Source organism: Coffea arabica, chromosome 11c (genome assembly GCF_036785885.1).
Source record: "Coffea arabica cultivar ET-39 chromosome 11c, Coffea Arabica ET-39 HiFi, whole genome shotgun sequence".
Classification (NCBI taxonomy): Eukaryota; Viridiplantae; Streptophyta; class Magnoliopsida; order Gentianales; family Rubiaceae; genus Coffea; species Coffea arabica.
The window spans coordinates 45,167,324-45,187,556 of record NC_092330.1 but is presented as its reverse complement, the minus strand read 5'-3'; the positions used below and the strand labels follow the sequence as shown (position 1 = coordinate 45,187,556).

The 20,233-nt window shown below is 38.2% G+C and overlaps 2 protein-coding genes across 11 annotated transcripts; both read left to right on the top strand.

Moving 5' to 3' along the window:
* The first annotated feature begins 204 nt into the window (after nt 1–204).
* On the top strand, nt 205–8,520 carry LOC113716860 (probable DNA primase large subunit). 7 transcript variants are annotated; one of them, XM_072070518.1, is made up of 21 exons: nt 205–422; nt 830–891; nt 1,000–1,103; nt 1,211–1,292; nt 1,418–1,477; nt 1,667–1,724; nt 1,853–1,872; nt 2,367–2,450; nt 2,536–2,600; nt 3,171–3,219; nt 3,301–3,348; nt 3,439–3,528; nt 3,671–3,730; nt 3,957–4,016; nt 4,391–4,465; nt 4,948–5,033; nt 5,395–5,488; nt 5,585–5,692; nt 6,479–6,550; nt 6,935–7,185; nt 7,431–7,483. In XM_072070518.1, the coding sequence occupies exons 1-19, from the start codon at nt 287–289 to the stop codon at nt 6,497–6,499; spliced, it is 1,362 nt and encodes a 453-aa protein (XP_071926619.1). In that variant the 5' UTR covers nt 205–286; the 3' UTR covers nt 6,500–6,550; nt 6,935–7,185; nt 7,431–7,483. The 7 variants fall into 7 exon arrangements, with proteins under 7 accessions (XP_071926619.1, XP_071926618.1, XP_027097180.1 ...); XM_072070517.1 differs by having other exon boundaries at nt 6,935–7,224; XM_027241379.2 differs by adding an exon at nt 6,687–6,729 and having other exon boundaries at nt 6,935–7,483.
* A 3,657-nt stretch (nt 8,521–12,177) lies between these two features.
* LOC113716911 (teosinte glume architecture 1-like) lies at nt 12,178–17,087 on the top strand. Of its 4 annotated transcripts, XM_072071070.1 has the most exons (5): nt 12,178–12,505; nt 12,749–12,778; nt 14,172–14,689; nt 15,995–16,128; nt 16,282–17,087. In XM_072071070.1, the coding sequence occupies exons 3-5, from the start codon at nt 14,478–14,480 to the stop codon at nt 16,905–16,907; spliced, it is 972 nt and encodes a 323-aa protein (XP_071927171.1). In that variant the 5' UTR covers nt 12,178–12,505; nt 12,749–12,778; nt 14,172–14,477; the 3' UTR covers nt 16,908–17,087. The 4 variants fall into 4 exon arrangements, with proteins under 4 accessions (XP_071927171.1, XP_027097264.1, XP_027097267.1 ...); XM_027241463.2 differs by lacking the exon at nt 12,749–12,778; XM_027241466.2 differs by lacking the exons at nt 12,178–12,505; nt 12,749–12,778 and adding an exon at nt 13,067–13,711.
* The last annotated feature ends 3,146 nt before the right edge of the window (nt 17,088–20,233 follow it).

Here is a 20,233-nt window from a genome sequence, read left to right as displayed (position 1 = left end):
ATAAGAATTGCGTCCATAAATCCACACAAATCCATTCGTAAATTTTTTGAAGAGCCCATTTTCACCCGATCCATCTTTGAACGACCTAAATTCCTCAGGGCCCACAACTTGAGCCCCAACGGACGTCATTTTTTTTTAATGCAGAATTGTAGATGGAGGGAACCAGAAAACATTTCCCGCCATTTTCCAACCCCCGCCCCCCACGCCCCCTCCACCCGGCCAACCTTCAGAAACGGCTGAACGGCAAAAGGAAAAGCACAAAGGGGGAATTTAAAAAAAAAAAAAAATGGAAGGGCTAAGATCTCATAGGAAGCCCGCCGAAGCAGACGACGTCGTCCCTACCCTGCCTCTTTACCTGTCGGCGCCTGCTCTCCAAGTTCGACTGGAAGATTTCGAGCTTTATGCCGTGGATCGCCTCAGAGGTCACTCACTCTTCCTCATTTTTTTTAGTGACCATAGATTCCACAGATCCATTCTTATTTCCCCCTAAAATAAGCAAGAAATGGGACTTATTTTAGACTTTGTTTGTAAGCAGACGGGTTTATGGTGGATTCTTGATTAGGCTTGTTTCTTCATTGAGTATATGTGCGGTGACCGGTTCCTTAAAAGCACAACCTCTCTTCTAAACGTACAAAAAATCGACTTGTATGTGAATTTAAGAATTAAGTCTCTGAACTACATTTGATGAAAGCCTTTTGCAAATTTTAATCAGATTTTTTGGGCAGTCTTATAAGAAATTCTTTTCCCCAGACGTTTTTCTTGGGATGCATCACATGCTAAAATTTGAGTTGTTGATAGATAAGTATTGTCTCGAATCGTGAAAATGCAGTTCTAAAAGAGATTTCGGATGGACTATCGCGTGGAAAGAAGTCTGATGAAATGGAAAACTTGGTAGACGATGTCCTTTCCATTTCTTTTCAGATGCAGTAATGTTTATGCCAGTTCTGAGAACGTTACATTTCCTTTCTTTCTTTGGACTCGTTTATGCCTTTTTGTTAGGTACGTGAGTTGTGGAAGTTGCATATGAGCCATCCGCATGCCTCTGAAGTTGTCAACAAGGACATAATCTCCCATTTTGTCCTTCGTTTGGTCTACTGTAGAACGTAAGATTCTTCACTTTTTTTTTTCTCCACGTGTAATTCTCATATTGTTCGTCTGTTTTCCGTATTGTTAGATAGTCAATTTTATTTTTTGAAATGTTATGTTTTAGGGAAGAGTTGAGAAAATGGTTTCTTTCCATGGAGACTTCATTGTTTCGCTACCGTTTTCGGTCTGAAACTCATGAAGCCCAGGTGTGATTGAGTAATTTGTGACGGCTATCCTCTTTCTTTTCATGGATTGGGGCCTGGGATGGGGGCCAAGGTTTCTTTGCAGTGTGTTTATTGCTGATTATTTCAGGTTTCTGTTCTCTCTGCAGAGGGCACTGATGGCAGAATTTCATCTCCCTTACAAAACTGTGACCAGCGCCGAATATGAGGTATTTTATGTATTATTTTACCTTACACTTCCTGCAGTGAAATGTTCTTCATGATCTTCATTCGCTTAACATTCCTCGAGTTTAGTTGTTTAATTAGTATTTGTACATGCTGGTTCTTTATGTGATAATGCATTTGTCAACCAATAACATCTGATACATGTTTTTTTTTTTCCTATTTTTCCTATGCAGAATGTGAAAGATAAACTGAGCCAAGTTGCGCGTTCAACTGGTCAATCCCTGTCAAGTGGTATTTGCTGTCATACTTGCCAATCCAATTTTTGTGATTGTTGATCCTGTCACTGATGAATTTTCAGATCTTACTTTCAATCCTCTCATTTCTTGATTTTAATACATTTTCCACTTTCTCTTCTGCAGGTGATGGTATATTCTACAAGGTAAATGTTGCATTCCCACCTCCCCTGATAAGAGAATATCCAAATGGGGTTCTAAGTTACTTTTGAGGTTTGCACTGTCACACACGTAATTGTGCTGATCTGGATTTAATTTGACAAGCATTATGAGAATAGATCGATAGCAATTCTTGCAATTCCTTTAAGCCTATAAGACTTCCTTGTATGTGATAATCGCATTTAGTCATGCCTCCGATATTTGATTGGTGAGCATGACGTCTATATGAATGTCAGAAGTTAAATCTTTAGGTGATTGTGAACTATAATCTATCATTTTAGTACGTTCGTCAAAACTAATAATTCTCGAATAAAGGAGAAAATTTTTATTCGTATATGAAGTAAATGCTGTAGTTCGTGTTCCTTTAAAAGTTGCAAAAGAGCCTCCTCTACCTTGTGGAGTTGAATGAGCATCTTGTCTAATAGAAGTTGTGGTCATCTTAATCTTTTCTCCAATGTATCCTTGAATTTGATGAATGAAGGTGCCATTTGAAGAAGTGCCCGAGCTTGTGGCAGGCCGCCGAGTATATATTCAAAAAGGCCAAGCGTATGTTGCAATGAATCAGGTGAATTTAGCGCCTACTGATTCATTCACATCTGTATGTACTTGGGTTCCATCTACCTGATCAATGTATTTACGACTTTTTACAGGTGGTATCTCTTGTTGTTACACAGTTTCGCTTTCTTCTTTCGAAGGCACTTGTGTTGACAAACAGGTAGTTAATTTTCACTGACCCTAAACTTTTGCATTGCCTTTTTATTGGGCAAAAATAAACTTAATCTGTATCAGTTGGTGCTATGCAGTTTTTGTTGCACATGAATTTGCCATTTCCTTTTTAATACTATGACCTCAAGTGTGCTTGCGCAAGGGCAGTATTATTGCCTTCCAAACCTCCAGTTGCACCGTAGACGGTGGTCTGTTTGCACTGTGTCTTCTGTTCCCAGCAGTCAGCACTAATATGCTCTATATCTTAGTAGTTTGCCTATTTGTTTGAAAATTCAGTCTCTTGTTTTGATGTATGGTCCTTAATGTTCCCAAAAGTTCCAAAAAACGTTCCTTGGCTTTTAAAATTTTTCTCCATCAGCTGCATAATTGCATAAATAGGGCATGGATAGATCTAAGACACGATTTAGTCGAGGCTTTAGTTGTTTGATTTGTCTTGTTATATGGCGTCGGGAGATATCTGTCTTGGTGTCTCATGTATTAGATTTCTTAGCCTAGTATCTCTTGCTTCAAATCTCATAAGAGATTGCGATGGTCTTTAGCTTTTATATTTTATATTCAGAAAATGGACAACGATGATCAGAGAACAAGAAAAAGATCGTTTGACGCCTGTGAGTGGTGAATTAATTCTTATGTTTCATTTTTCTGTTTTTCTCAAATTTGTTATTCTTATTTCGCTGGTTATTTTGTAGCTCGTTGAATCCTTATCCTCGAGTTATTTGGGTCCGGATTATAGTCAGGTATTTGACAGATGCAATATGATCGTCTGTAGCCCGTGATTCATTTCCATTTAAGGTAATCCTGATCATATAGCTGAACCTCTTCTGCAGCCAAGAGAATTTACAGAAATTTCTTTAAAAGATATTGACCAAGTGGCTAAGAGTTCTTTTCCCTTGTGCATGCGTCATCTGTTTGAGAAGGTTGGAGGTTTTAATATTTCGCCGTTGTATAATTTTCTTCAGCTATTGTCCATTGAAGTTTAATTTTGAAACAATATTTTTAGGATATGCATTCCCTTCATTTTATTTAATTTACTCCATGATATGCATGGCTTTGATGCAGTTGAGAGAGGATCACCATCTGAAGCATGGAGGCAGAATGCAGTTGGGTTTATTTCTCAAGGTTTGCATGTCCTAGATATTAGATATGTTTTAACACAACTCTGTTTTATGGATATATAATATTATCTATAGAAGTCAAACCTGGTCTTTCGTATGCATAAAATGACACAATTGTTTTATAGTAGTTAAAGTGGTGGCAATAATTTCTGAGAATTGTATCGTAGCATTTTATTGCACATGTATGGATGTTTCTTATGGATTTTTTCTTGTTGAGTGTTTGCTTTTAGGGTGTTGGACTGAAGTTAGACGATGCTCTTGCATTCTGGAAAGCAGAATTCTCAAGAAAAGTAAGATGTAGCTTTATGCCATTTCATCTGTATTTGAGAAGTTAGATTCATTGATCGCCCCAAGTTGAACTCTTATTTTTTTGAATAGTCACTATATTTTGGGTAATTATGTAGACTGCACGGTATATATCATTCAACATGCTTGCATCAACAGAGTTTGCTACCTTCTAACATCGTGTTGACTTGTTATGTTGAACAGAACCGAAAAGCATATTAGGTGTTTGAAAAAAACAAGAAAGTCTTAGCATACGAAATCTTAATAGCTTTTTTTTTTTTTGTACCATAAGACCTAACAGAGGCAAAATTTCAGAAAAATTCTTTTGCTCTTATTAATTTGCTGCAATAGCCTTTTAAGTGCACATTGGGTGTTGCAGTTTGGTGCTGAAAGATTTGACAAAGAATATGCATACAGCATACGCCACAATTACGGAAAAGAAGGGAAGAGAACAGTGAGTTATTTTCAGTTTCTGATGCTTCTCAATTTTCTCTTTAAGTTTAAATATTTGGATTTAATATGACCTTTTTTCTATAGAGATACAATATGCACAACTGAAGATTAATGTATCTTTTGTGTTCAGTAGAAAACATAAACAAAGAGAAGAAAAGGAAACTAAGTTAATTGCTTCTAGATTTCCGTGGAAACTTGGAGAAAAAAGGACAAAGATGAGAGAACTCCTGATTCTTCTGTGTATGACATAAAAATCATCTTGTTCAAATTACTTTCAACAATTTTCTGAGTAGATTTAAATTGAATTCCATGTGAGCTGTAGTCATGTTGGAATAACTCTATCTGTTCAAATTGCCCCATTTTTCTTCCTTATTGTTAATCAAACAACTCATTTCAAAATTTGTGAAATTCTGCATGGGTGCATTGGCCAATTTTTTCACACTAGCGTCCAACTTTCTTCAACTCTCTTTGTGGTAACTGCAGGATTATACTCCCTATTCGTGCCAAAAAATTATCTCTTCGATGCCTGGTGTTGGAGATCATCATGGTTGTCCATATCGTCATTTCAGGTCAGACCTTTGCAATAATGTAACAGGCTTTATTTTCTATATGTTGAATTTTTTACATTGTGCCTGCTTGAATTTTCAAGAAATTCATATTTCTGATGACTTTCTTTATATTTTTGAGTCAAAGCAGTCCAATTATATTGGTACCATGTTCTATACCATTGATTTTAAGTTGAAAATTATCTGATGAAATGCTGACATGTTTATCAGTGTCAGTTTTTTATCATCGTCATCATCAACAGAAATACTTTTTTGTAAAACTTAAGCTTATATTGTACTCATTATCATTTATAATTCTATGTTCTTTTTTGGCTTAAAAGTTTTTTTGGCTGAAATAATTAGTTGGACAATCTTTCTTGAGCAGTGAAGAGAATTTGAGAGCTGCCCTTGGAAGGATGGGAGTAGGCAGTCGTGCACTAGAGGATGTAATGGAAAAAGTGCGAAATAAACATTACCAGGTTAGTATTCAGTGTTGTTTGTTGTCTTGAATTGCCTCTGATAATTTCGCTTCTTTGCTTGGGGTTGGAAATCAAAATGCTGAAAGCAATGTGCAGTTGGCATGTACTTTGACATTTGAGGCTGTTCACGGCACATCTTATGTTGCTGGGATTAATCATCCAAACCAGTACTTCAGTGACAGTAAAAAGACCTTAGAGTCGAGGGTAAGCTCTGTTGTTTGAACTTGTACTTTCAATCTGGCGAGTATGTTTGAATGATTGAATTATAACTATCATCCTGAGAGCCTGCAAGTCCCCAATTTGGTACGCTTGAATAATCCATGAAGATTTTAACTACACAATGATTTTAAATATTTTGTGTGCCATATTAGCACAGAGAAGGCTTCTGTGTTTTGATTAACGTTATTGTGGAATCGCCTAGGCTGTATGGATGGGCAGATTGGTTAAACATCAGATGTCATGTTATTTACGATTTTAAACAAAATGAGGGTATGGCTAATGCTAGTAGTCACACATTGGGAGGTTTTGCTCGTATTGGCTGTTCCCTTTCCCTATAACTGCCCACTTTTTCTGCTTTGATGATATCTTCCTTTAGGTTTGTGAAACAGCTTGAGGAAGTGGTCTAGCTATTAGATTGTAAAATAATTCAACCAAGCCTCAAGTCGTTTTGGGTTATGTGATTTGTGCATGCAAGTTTGTGTTTGGCGGGTTGCTGCAACAGGGAATATCATTTGGCAAATCGCTGAACCTCAACTCACTCCGCTCCCTTACAAAGTAAAAATAAGAAAAGATGGATCAAGCATTAAAAACAAAAGCTGTTAAAATGAATATAAGTAAAAACGCAAAAAAGATAATGCAATAATAACTGCAACTATTTGTTCATCTGATGATATCTTGTTCTTGTTGCGTGCACTGGATTTTTTTTGGTTGTGCTTTTCCATTTCGCTCAATACAAGTCTTCCGTTTAGCTTTTACCTTCTTCATTTGCAGAACAATGCCAATACCGCATAAGAGCTGGAGTATTGCATTGTGAAAATTAGTAAAGCTGTTTTCCAATCATCGGTAAGTTTTTGCAACAAGATTCTCAGATCAAGTGCCCTACTGCATTCTTCTCCCAGTTCTTGTTTTTCGTGGTCTGTCATTGGTGACACATTAATCCAAATCATAAAAGGGTTATATATAAATTTTTAAAATATAGGGAGGTTACGGGGTGAAGCACCAAACACATGGGGGATAAAAAGGTGATTTATCCTTTATTTTAATTGGCTGTCAGAATAGTGGAATTTATTCCAACAGAGCTAAAGGGATGCTTATCTTATAAATTCGCATACGGTTGCTTTATGTTGAAAAGAGTTGGACCTGCAAATTGATGATAACTTTTTTAAAGATATTTACAAATTTCATCCCAGGATTACTGCTTGAGCTTGTGATGAATTTAACTTACAGTTAGCGTTTGGAGGTATTTCTTCCCACGTCATGCAGATCGGCTTTGGTGGATGTAGTTCCCTCACAGTTTTGACTGGTGTCTTCGGCTTTTAGATGTTAAATCGCGTTTGGCCCTTGCAAACTCCAATCCGTGTCCAGTTTTCAGGACTAAAGAGGACGTAAGCTCGTATGGAATTTTGTGGAGACTGGTTGGAGTAGTGTGAAACAAAAAGGAAACCATGATTTTAATGATGTTATTTCCTGAGCATAAGGTAGCCAGAGCCTTTTTCCTTTCGACATGGATTACGTGTGTGAGTTTAGGATCCCAATCATGTCCGTCGATGATTATTTTGTTGTCGTGCCATCATTCCCATGCGTTTCGACGAGGGAGGGCACATTCTATTTGACTGTTATCAGCCCCGGAATATGTGATGACTAATCATCAGCAGTGTTAGGATTCGGGGAGTTGTTTACCTGTTGGTTTATTATCCGCTGATTCATTTTTTGCCCTTTCCAGGTTGGCTTCTTGGACCGAATGAATGATAAATGTGATAGAAAGCTTCTTTAGTAGCATTTTTCCTACATACATCATGTGGTGGATTTCTGCTTCTGTATTCTGCACTGGCCTGGGTACTCCCTCAATTTTGCATGTTGTACGAGTTGTCAATCGTCTGAAGCTTTCTTAGTAGCAAATCTTCTTCTTATTTTATATCACATAATCATCCCTTCAGCAGCACCCAAATGAACGAACACGTCTCCTTAGTCCCGGCGCATTGCAGAGCAGAACAGCACTTTTAGTACGATGAAGATTGGAAGATGTGTCTGTTAGCACCAGAGTTTTTCCAAGAGTCAAGGAATAAAAAATCTTTTGAAACCGATGTGCATAACTGATAAACCGATTACTTCTTTGCCCTCCGCTTTTGGGATTTGTAGGAAGGGAGGTGCGTTAGAGCGTATGCTATACTATTATTATCTACGGAAAGGGCAAGTGCTTCGTAGCAGGTTCCTCTTTCCCCCCACAACGGCTCTCACCTAATTATTAACCAACCAAAGCGTAAAAGAACATATCCATCCATCCACTTTTCACTCGCCGCTGCTTCCTGAATCCTAGGTTGATGTTACAGGTGGGATGAGCGAACCTTTTCTTGTCGTCGAAACTCTTGCTGGTAAAAAAGTACCATTGCGTCAATTGGACCGACCAACTTGTGAGCGGGGGGCGGGGTTTGGTTGGTTGTTTCAGGTGGACATCTTTTCCCCTGCTCTCTCTCTACTGTACTTACTAATGCATTCTGTTCATGAAATTGAGCAGTTTTCCAGACCCACCAGGATGACGCCCCGCGCATGCTCCCATAGATTTGCCAAAGGGTGGGTTGAGCCAGCACGAGTGAGAGCTTGGTAGCAAGAGATTTGCCATTCATCCATCAAATATTTACTTAATGATTAATACTGCGGAGGAGTGGGCTATTTTGAAGTCAAGGACTCGAGGACGCGGGCTGCAATTTTTTATATATTGATAGCATGTATATGTATTTTTATCATTGATTACATGACACACATATACATATGTATAATATTTATATTTGTTACGAATAACAATTAATTAAATGTAGAAGCCCGGATCTTATCCAGGAAGGACGGAAGGTGGATGGAGTGTTTGTAGAGCATTAAGTCAAATGATTGGAAAAAGATTTTAAAAGATGCAAAGATGTCAGTCGTTTTTTTTTTTTTTTTTTTTTTTGTGATTTGAAAGATGTCAGTCATAGAAATGCATAATCTGGCTAGTGGACAAACAGGGGATCATTAGAAGCAACCAAATTAAGGGCTCCACGGCCATGACCCAATTTCATCCATCCATCCATCCATCAATCAATTATCAATGCCATGCATAAAATGCTGTCCCTTCGCTCGGTTGAGGTGATATACAATTATAGATTGCTGACATGTGTAATATAAGCATCCCCACATCATTAATTAATTAATTAATTAATAAATGTATAGTGTGCCAAGAACATATATATATATATATATATATATATATATAAATAAATTACATAAAGTCGAAGGCTCCGTCTCCGTCGCATAATTGACACACTAAAAGATTGGGACACGTGGAACGATAAAAAGGCGTTTTATAATACCATTACCTAACTCCAAAACTCTTTTTCAACGGCGGACACCGCGAACGTACTACATACGTGCATCCAACCCTCATAAAAATTAAAATTAAATAACAAAAAAAACAATCATTATCTAAATTCTCAGATGATGTGCCCTTAACTTTTTGAAAATAATCCAAAATTATTTTTTCGCAATCAAAATACTTAGATCATGTTCGGATTGCATTTTTTTTGAATTTTTTGAAAAAAAAAAAATATATATATATATATATACTGTAGCGATTTAATATATATGATGTAAAAAAATAATTAAAAAATATATTCACAAAAAACGTAATAATTTTTATTTAAAAAATACCTTTCCAAACAAGACCAATTTCTCCCCTCAGTGCTTCTTCTTTTTCTTTTTCTTTTAGTATGGATGAAAATTTTGAATTTAAAAGAAACTTTTCAATTACACACTGTCGCCTTCCTTCCTTCCTTCCGAACGACATGAGCGTACAGATTTACTAAGCACAGGTCGCAATTTTTGGGGCAAACTGTATGTAATCAGGTAGCATATATTTTTGTGACAGTCTTTTTCCATGCATTCTATGACATTCTCGTGTCGTTTTGCGTCTTTTTAAATGGTCTATTCTGTCATTTGTCAATTTTTGTGATACAATTACATATAGATTCTTGGTTAAAAAAAAAATTTATTAGTTAGGGTCAACAAAATTGCTGATTCGATGTCCAGATCCAACCCCAGGCCCCAGCCCCTCTGGTTTGAGTATTTGAAATCGGAGGACAAGAGGCAGTAGGGATTGCTCCGAAGAGCAAACATCAGGAGGAAAGAGGCTTGTCCATGGTTGATTGTCAAACTTGTGCGATTTGAGGGATTATTCAAGGAATGCTTTGACATAAAAACAAAAAATGAGACAGTTCTCTCCGTGTATAAGTTTTCTTGTTTAAATGAAAAAAAAAAAAAAAAAAAAGAAGTTGTGTTCCCTTGGTTTCTCTCACTTAATGTCAATTACAAAGAAGGCATAAACAAGTTCGGGTCACATCTATTGGGTCCAAACCCTAGGCAAAGAGGGCCATTTTGAACACAAAATCTAGACGTCGAGGTTGATGAGGGTTTTCCTGTAATAGCATAAATTATGGTTTCCAAGAATTGCAATTTCCAACAAGCATCAAAACCCATATTGCAGGTGAAATGAAATGGAACTTTGTCCTGTTGAAATAAAGCATCATTCTCTTAACTTGGATTTTGACCGAATTTTTTAATCTTCTTTAGTTGTAAAGAAGGAAGACTAGACCGCCACTTCTCCTCTTGTTAAAGGTTTTAGCTTTTAATCATTGACATATTTATAATGACTTTCAACATCAATGCCTACTGTAAGTAGTAACCGAGCAAGTGATGGAGCTTTGTTTGGATTCAAGGGTTTTTCAAAAATTAATTTTTTAAATATTATTAAAATTTTAAAAAAGTGCTCTAAAAAGTATTTTAAATTTTTTAATGTTTAAAAAAATCCCAAAATATATTCTAAAAATTTTACTACTCTTAAATATCCCAAAACATTTTTTAAAAATATTCCAAAATATAGTATAAAAATTCTATTGCAGTAAAATTTTTTAAAAATATATATTTCAAAAAACAGCTAATTCAAACGGAAACGCCTGTCAGAGTAGCAATAAGGGTTTTACTATTTAGAGACTCACATGGCTTCTCTCCTTATCTCTCCCCTTTTTTTTTTCCCTTCCCTCGAGCAGGAAAGAATTAGGAGTTAAGAAGCGGACAGAGAAAGAGAGTGAAAAACATGCGAGTTCAGCTCCTGCTTATGCTTTTATTTTTTCCCCCCTCTAATGGACAGGGTGACCAGAGGAATTACAGAGTTGGAGTGAAACCCAAAATATTTGTGTACCTTTGTGTTTACGGAAAATGACTTTAAATATATTATTGCTCTTCTTGCTATACTCTTTCTGCAACTTGCTGTATTTGCCATTTTTGTCGCTCCATATTTGATGTACGCTGTTTCCTTGAGCTCCTCGGAGGACCCATAGCATAGCATGCATCCTCAAGACGGGGTGCGCTGGCCAATCATTCTAGTAGTATAAGAATCTGGCTTACTATTGAGTGTGTTTGGATTGTAAGTTATTTGAAATATTTTTACTGTAGTACTTTTTGTGATGTGATGTATGTGAGATAAAAAGGTAATTGGAAAGATAAAAAGGTGTATTGGAAATTGTAATGGTGATGTCAGCAAATATATTTGGCCAAATAATTGGCTGTCCAAACACACTCATTATGTGTAACAGATTCCCATTTCAAATATAGAGGACAATAATAATAATAATAATATCTTTTCAAAAAATATATATATGTGTGTGTGTGTGTGTGTAGGGACAATAAAACCAATTTTGTTTGCAGGAGGGAATAATAGGTCATCTTAAAAAAAAAAAAAGAAAATTTATAACACCAGAGAAAAAGAAAAGGAAATAAAGAAGAAAGTATTAATTTAAAAGAAAAAAGGGGAAAAGGAGAGGAGTAGTGGTAGTGTAACTAGAAGAGGCAAGGGGACATGATTCTATTATGGGACACACCGACTGGGACTGGGAAACCACACCAAACTTTCCAGTTCCAGTTTTTCCACTCCACGCCCACCAGCACCTACCTCCCCCTCCCCGGCCCCCCCTCTTTTCAATCTCATCCTCCCATGTACTTTATCTTTTGCCCCATCTCTCTCTCTCTCTCGAGTCCATAATAAAGTTGAAAGCTACAAACACACCCTGTCGCTTTCCTTGCCACTCATTTTATGGCTCTTGTTCTTCTTTAACTTAATCAAATAGTTCAGTTTAGTTGTTTTTTATTAAACACTTGTGGCAAGGCTTTTAGCTTAAAAAGGAATGAGGCTTAAGAAAGAAAGTGAACAAACAGTTCCAAGTTTGAAGATTTTGAACTCAGCAATCTTCCACCCCACCCTGCTCCGACCCCACAGACCGGTTTAGTTAGTATGTGAAAATTGAATTAGAGTGCTACTTGGTAGGCATGTTTTCGTTGCACTGCAACAGTAGTAGTTGTTGTATGTGTCTTTGAGGCGTTATCCAATAGGTGCTGTGCTGATGTAAGTGTGTAAATTATAAAAGCTCCTCCCAATAATTCCAACATGAAACACACCACTATTGCCTCTTTTGCTCTCACTCGCGGTACCATCATGTCTCTATTCTATCTTGTTCTTGCTCTTGCTCTTGGTCTTGTTCAGCTCCTCAGCCCTCCCAGCCTTAATTAACTCTCCTGCCTCCTCACTTTCGCAGCTCTCTCTCTCTCTCTCTCTCTCTCTCGTACAAAAAACACCACAACGAGGGGAGGGACACACGGCTTATGCCTGTCTTTTGCTAGTTGCCACTTTACTGATCTAGACTGTTATAATGGTCTCATTGTCAGAGAATGAATGGCTGAGAAGACCAAGTCAGACTTCTTCTCTTGCACTTGTCTGTAAGTCTCCCAAGTTCTTGCTCCTCCTACTTCTTCTTAGATACTTTTATTACTCTATTATTACTGCTATTATGCTGTGATCTTTTCAAGTAGTAATTCTTTGGATGTGCTACTAGTACCATATAGAAAGGGCATCGTGTACTATTTTGCTTGATCTTTTCTTGCTCAAAGGCCCAAAGTTTTAATCTTTATGCTTTCTTTGATGATGAATCTCCAAAATTTCTAACTGCTTCTGCTCAACAGGCCAAAGCCAACTTCCCTGTTGATTTTAAGGTATTATAGTAGTTCTGTACTCACCACTTTCTCTACCTGCCTTTCTGGCTGTCTCTGCTGTTTCTTCTAATTGAGATGGGAACTGGGAATCCGCGGGGGCTGTTCAGTGTGTCTGTCTATCTATCCACCCATCGTCGAGGGCTCTGTTCCTTTTCACACCCTTTTCTTTTCTTTCTTTTCTTTTCTTTTCTTGCCTTCGCTAGTAGTTATGATATATTAAGTGGTTTTGGTGATGAAACCTTTTCTAGCATGATATTAGAATGAAATTTTTTTGTGTAATGGGTAGTGATTGGATTTTTACTATTGTTGCAATAATATTATAAAAGACAAAGGACAGCTGTGATATTTCCTTTTTTCCTCTTTTTACTGCTACTACGATTACGTACATCTTTTCCTCCCTATTTTCTTTAGAGGGCTTCTCTCTCTCTCTCTCTCTGGGCCTGGAACTGTGACTAGTAAGATTCATAGCTGTGGTTCCTCACTTCATAATTGGAAGAAGTGGGGTTGCATTATTTACAGCTTGCACATGGTTTTTGAGATTTTTCCACTTTTTGGCAGAGAACTTGACATGAATTGGGAGACATTTCTTATTGAACAACCATCTGTAACCCTCTTCTCTCAATCCGTGGAAGTCATCTTGAATGACCATGGTCCTACAATTCTGTCCTTTTTACATGACCATAACCTTACTTTTTGCATTTTAGAATCTCCCCCTGCACCATGACTAGTATAGATATATGTTTTAAGCAGTACTAATATCTTTTTCCTCCCCCCCCCCCTCTCCTCCTCCTCCTCCTCCTCCTCCTCCTCCTCCTGCCTAATTTGTTTTTGGTGGTTGAGGAGTTGTTGAGGGTTTGGGATGCTGAGGCATGTCCAATTTCTTCTTTAGGCCCCAGCCTTTTGGTGGCTGTTGGACATGTAAATTTTGAAAAGGTTGGTTATGCTAAATACATCTCGAATATTCCAACTGCTGCTCATACCATTTCCTAACATTTCCAGCAAGAAAACCAATGACCTGAGCTGTATGGTCTGCACAAAACGCAAGAACTTGAAGCAGTTATACTTTAATGTTCCTGAGTTTTATTTATCTTAGAAGGATGGTTTTGGTTTCAAGGAACTAGCTCCGCAGTTTCCTTTGTTGAAGATGTTGCCCTAGAGTCTATCGAAGACCTTGACTTACACGAGGGGATTATTTGGGTTCATTTTTTAGGACTTTTAGGACCAAAACTATACTAGCCTGTTCATTGTTACACTAATTCTGAACTTTCCCCTTTTATTTTGATTATTTACACGAATATGAACCCAAAAAGAGTCTATCTTTAAGGAGTTAATGATTTTGTCTTTTTGTTTTTCTCTCCCCTCTTATCTCAACGGTTATGGAATGTTGTACCAGGTGGATAAGTTTGCCAAGAACTTGATTGTGAGGCTAATGGAGGATCCATATGAAAAGAACTTGACTGAGAGGGAAAGTTAGTCTGGGATCTCTCTTTGCGGAGAATTTCTTGGAAGTTAGCTGGATTGGAGGGAGACGCTTCTTATTCTGCCTTTTTTGTAACGTGTAAATCTTCTTGTTGACTGGAGTCAAGTAGCTTACAAGTGAAGAGAGACTCAAGGGAGCTAATCTTTCTAGTTAAAGAAGCTGTCGATTATTTCGAACTTGGGGGGGTTGAAAAGTCATTGAGCACCACAAATCTTGTTGATGGAATCATCGTCATTGACGGGATCATCGAAGAGGGCCAAAGCACCTGGGAATGTGACCCAAATGGCTCACTGCTTGGTTGATGGATGTAATGCTGACCTTAGCCAATGTCGAGATTATCATCGCCGCCATAAAGTCTGTGAGCATCACTCTAAGGCCTCAAAAGTCACAATTGGGGGTCGTGAGCTACGGTTTTGTCAACAATGCAGCAGGTAAACCACTTTATATCAAGAATGGTCTGCAGTTTTGCTATTGATAAATTTTAAAGAGGATTGTGATCAATTAGATCTCATTGCCTTCTTATGCTTTTTCTTTGTCTCTCTCACTTCATTTTCCCCAATTTTTGGTAGCCGTTCCTTCACACTCTTGTGCTTTTTGTTGCCTTCAGACTCCTAACTCTTTATCTTATGGATTCCAGCATGAAGAAGGCTGACCTCTTGTTGATTGAAGCTGTGTCTAGCAATTTTAGTTATAGCAGGATGTTTGTTGGGTAGAATATCTGTAAGCTGGTATTGCTAGTTCATGGTTTACTATCATAGAAGAAGACCACTTTAGTGGGTTTTGCGCCATTCAAGTTCGGTGATTCTAGTTTCATGCTATAGTATTTCTTGTCCTGGAGTTGTCTTACTTTTTATATTTATTGTTTTTTAAAGTTGTTAGGTACAGGTCAATAACCTTTCCAATAGGCCCAAAAGAAGAAAAGAATAAAAAGTGTGGCATAAACGTATCAATTATTGAACCTCCTTTAATCAAAGTCTCATGTATTTTCTAGGTGCCACGTGAAACTCATCAACTCCCTCCCTAATCTCTTAGTAATGAAAATGCTGATCCGTTACTGCAAGGTTTTACATAATTTTATAAGTATGCATTCAGAAATGTTTTTTGTAGTGGTTTGATGCTCAATGTTGATTGATGCCTTTCACGTGATGAGGTATCCCTAATTGAAACCATGTGATTTTCATGATAGTTTAGCTGAGTCTGACCACAAAATGTAAATATTCCAATGAAAATTTGGCAAATCATTGACTCGAGACATAGAACAGTTTCTAACTAAATTCAACTGAAAGTCATCCTATCACGAATTCAGTGTATATTTGGAGCATGTTGTGGAGCTAACGTCTCTTCTTCTAATGAATTTTTTACCTGAAAGTATTTTTCAAGTGAAAAGATATAGATGCCAGAACAATAATCACGTATGCAACGTGTTATGACTCTTAAAGTTTGTGAGCAATGAGTGCAATGGTAGTTAGTTCCATGTTGTTATGATGCAATCTAGGTTGAGCTGCTCCCAGTAGGTGACTTACTTTCATGACTTGGCTGTGCATGGTATCCTCCATCCGTGCATGCTTTACGGGAAATTCTTTGAATTTGACACATTAAGGGGAAAGAAAGCTGTATTCACGTTGGATTGCACATGTTCTGATATTTATTCATTGCAGAATTTCAATTGTTATTGAAGATTTTCTCTCTTGTAGATTCCAGTCTGCTCGTTTCTTACTCATTGTATGCATGTGCAGGTTTCATTCTTTAGGGGAGTTTGATGAAGGAAAAAGGAGCTGCAGAAAACGTCTTGATGGCCATAATAGGAGGCGAAGGAAGCCTCAGGCAGAACTTTCCAGAAACTCTGGAATGCTTTTTCCAAGTCAACAAGGTCTGGATGAGTAAAGATCGAGCATTCTTGTTTGTTGACTCTGTTAATGCACTAGGATATTATGTGAATCGCATATTAGATACTTCATCATGATTCATTCAAGTGAATTGAATACTAGGAACAACATTGAAATTTAAATGGCTACCTTTGCAGGTAGTAGTAGGCTTCTGTCATTTGGTACACCTCAAATATTTCCAAGTGCTGTGGTGAGTTCCAGCTGGAGTGGTGTTGTCAAACCTGAGAACGATGTGGTGCTGTACTGCCAATCAAACACAAATTACATAGACAGGCAAAACGCGTTCCCAGAGTCGGTTCATGACTACAAAGGAGTGAACCAGTTTCAATTCATTCAAAGCACGCCCCGCACTCTTCCTGAAACTTCCATCTGCCAACCGCTTCTTGATCCTGATTCTGCATCAGGACATAATAATAGCAGCCAAAAGATCTTTTCCGATGGTTTGAATCAAGTTATCAATTCTGATCGTGCTCTCTCTCTTCTGTCATCTGCACCCGCCGTAACTAGGGAGATTGGTTTTAGCCACATGGTGCAGCCTGACTCCATTTCCCAGGCACAGTCCTTAGTACACAATTTGCAGTACGGCAGTCCAGGCCAGTTTCCATATGCTCAGGAAATAGAAAACAAGCCAGTAATTTCTGAATCAGATTCCCGAGTGAGCAACAATGCCACCCTTCATTTCCAGGAAATGTTTCAGAATGGACCTGAAGAGTCATCTACAAGTGGTGGATCTCAGCAGACTCTAACATTCCTGTGGGAGTAGCTCTCGTTAATTGCTGTTGCTTGCACTGTGCTGACTGCGTCAATAAACTGTTGCTGTACTAGACACTAATTCTTTTTCACCTCCCTCTTAAGAATGTTTGCTGTTGCTAGATTTATCTGTGTGACCTATTCTTGATACCTGTTGAGGAAATGAAAATTTCACCAATCACCTACATTCTTATTTCTCCGCTTCCAGGTAATTCAGCCCCTCTGCAACGAGAAAAACTTCAATGCAGTTGTTCCCATCTTAAGTAGTATAATTATCTAATGGTCGTTGGAGAAAAGGGAATTGCGTATCCCAGGATCCTGTGCTGAAGATTTACAATCTCCAAAAGTGGAACTCCAAATTATAATCCTAGTCTGTTGTGATGCATAAGCTGATGTAATATGCAGCCGTTGAACTGAAAATTCTCTCCTCAGGCTCTTAGAGTTTAAGAACAAAGTCATACAACAGTAATTCTGCCACTTCTGCTAGTGGATCATTGTAATGAAATAATGACATAGGTTAATTAAAATCAACTGTGAAAGGAGGTCAGGCTGAGAATTTCATTGGCAAATGCGATGTGTTTCATACGCAATCATCTGGTGGGACTTTCTTCATTCCCTGATATATGGGCTAATTCTATGTCAAGTTTCTTGATTACTTTTATCTTTGATGAACATTTATTCACAGCTACAAGCTTCTTATGCAGGCCATTTACACGGCAGGTCTTGGAGTGGCAACTCGCTTGATCCCCTCTCTTAGTGCATGAATTATCGACTTCAGTACGTTATCACAATATTGGGTTGTTTGCATGAGATAAATATCATCATCATCGAGCAGTGCTGATTGGTGATTGCTGCGTTCCAGGACCACAGGAAATCAGGGATGTATATCTTAGTTAAACGCGCTGAACTAGTAGTTGTACTTTCTAACTAGTTCGTCAACGGCAGCTCCTACCAAGCCGGGCCTAGAGCGCACCATCCAAATAAGAATAAGTAAACAAACGCAAGATCCTGTACCAAATCACGGGATAGACAGAGAGAATAAAAAGCGAAGCAGGAAGCCATGCATAAAGAAAGTCCACAGTCGGCTCAATCTTTCCTTGGATATGTTTTAATCCACCAACGCAATTCTGCATTAAGCATATCTCGGAAAATGGGTCCGAATCTGGAATTAAATATAAAGAGGAATATATCCAACTTCAACTAATTGAGTATTATATGACTGCAAAGCAGTAATTAGCTAGGGGACCACTGATCGATCATCAAGAAGATTCATTTTTATCTTAATCAACCTCAGTCCAATAAATAGTGGAGCTGCCCCCAGTAAATTGTATATAAGTTTCTAATTTTGTGCTGTAACTCAAAATGGAGATCGCCAACCGGATGCAAGGTGGAGGAGGCAGCCTTCTGAAGAGCAAGCTGGTTATGTCTTTCTGCAGAGCTGCTAAACCGGCACCATCTATGATGCAATATGCTACAAAGGTTGAGCCAGAGCCGCGCGCATCTTCGACCGCGGTGCAAACACAGTCTTTCTCACAGCCAGGCGGAGGCTTTCCTAGTTCGGACGGCTACGTTCACGGCCCTACAGGCATTGGTGGAGATGAACAAGTTGACACAAAGGCCACAAGCTACATTAATCACGTAAAAGAGCGTCGCAGACTCGAAGAATTGAGCATCCTGAACGAAGGCCTTTATAACTGATTGGTGAACTGATCAGGAAAACACATGTAGCCTTGCTGAATTTTTATGGTGCAGTATGGTGTGTTGGGTGAAACTCAGCCACGCGAGTGACTAGTAGACTAGGAAGCAGCGGTCCAATTTTGTTATGTTACAACAACCTTTGAAATGGAAGTCGTTTCACTTTCTGATGTGTTGTGATGTAGTTTGGATGCTTCTACTGTTGATCGAGCTTCAAGAGTAAGCGTGCAGAAGACATCATCACTCATTATATATATATTCCTCTGTTATGGAAGATTGTACATAGCCCCGCGGGGGGGGGGGGGGTTTATACAGTTTTCTTGTTCTGAAGCCGCCGTGCTAATATTCCACAAAGCGATTATCTAAATTCAGTCTTGTTTTAGTTGGTGGAGCATCATTTCTCCCCGCACAGCAAAAAAGCCTCTGCATTTGCATGCACCAGGCATACTTACTATACTACTGCTACCAAAGCTTATACATTGCTGATGGTTCTTAGAAGAAGGAATATTTAGTCCGCACGTTTCCATTAAAAAGGACACACTTTCGAGGCTTGTGGCGGACGAGGAATCGAATCCATGGGCTTCCCGAAGCAACCTTTTTGCTTCGCTGGTTATCTTTCAATCAACGTAGCTGGACATTGTAGATGGGCTTTTACTGCATAATCAGCTGGTCGCACAAATGTTTCAAAGCCTATTATCTATGTTAACCCGTTGGTTTGTACAAATCATATGCACGTATAAAGCCCAGGGCCGGCAATGACTTGTAGGCCTGGTATTTGATGCTCATGACCCATACCATTTTGCGTACACCGTACATTTACCAAGACCTTAGCCCAAAAAGGAAGAAAAAGAAAGATCCTCTCTCTCTCTCTCTCTCTTAAAAATTTACCCTTATAAATCATTCGTAGGACATTTTAGCCTTTCACGCAATATATTCCAGCGCTTACCCCCGAGAAATGAGTTCTTATTTTGGTAATAATGGGTGGCTATTAAAGTATGGTTTGGTTCCAACAAAAAAAAAAAGGCTGTTAGCTGTAACATGTCACTTGGCTCTGAGGTTGCTTTCCAAAACATGAGCAAATTTAATGACACCACATGCCTGATGCAGACATGCCATTAACATTCCTCATCCTCCTCATGGTTGAGATTGTCATTTCTCGGTTTTCTTTCAAGGATCAATAGCGGTTTTAACCTTAAACAGCTCCTAATTTGAGAATTTTTTTTTTTGGGGGGGTTCTGCCCATTCAGCTTGAGAATCATCAGCAGTTACAGTACAGTGGTCGTTTGGGCAGTACTAATTTGGATCTCTGAACTGTCAATCAAAGGTGCAAACAGATCAAGCTCAACAAAGCTTTTCCTATTGTCTTCTCTATTTTGTGCAGTTTTCAGCCAGTTTTGGCCAAATTAATAACGCCCTACGAAGTGCTTCCCCGCATTTGCAATTTTTTGATGATTTACAAATTTAACCAAACTACTACGCTACGCTTTTTGTGTGATCAACAAGCAAGAATTTCTTTCCTTTTTTTTTTTTTTTTGGGGTTTGGTTTTTTAACTTTTAAGAGAGAGAGAGATTTTCACAAGAAAGACAAACTTCAAAAGAAATTGCACTTCACATGGTTCACTCAATTGCAATACTTTCCATATA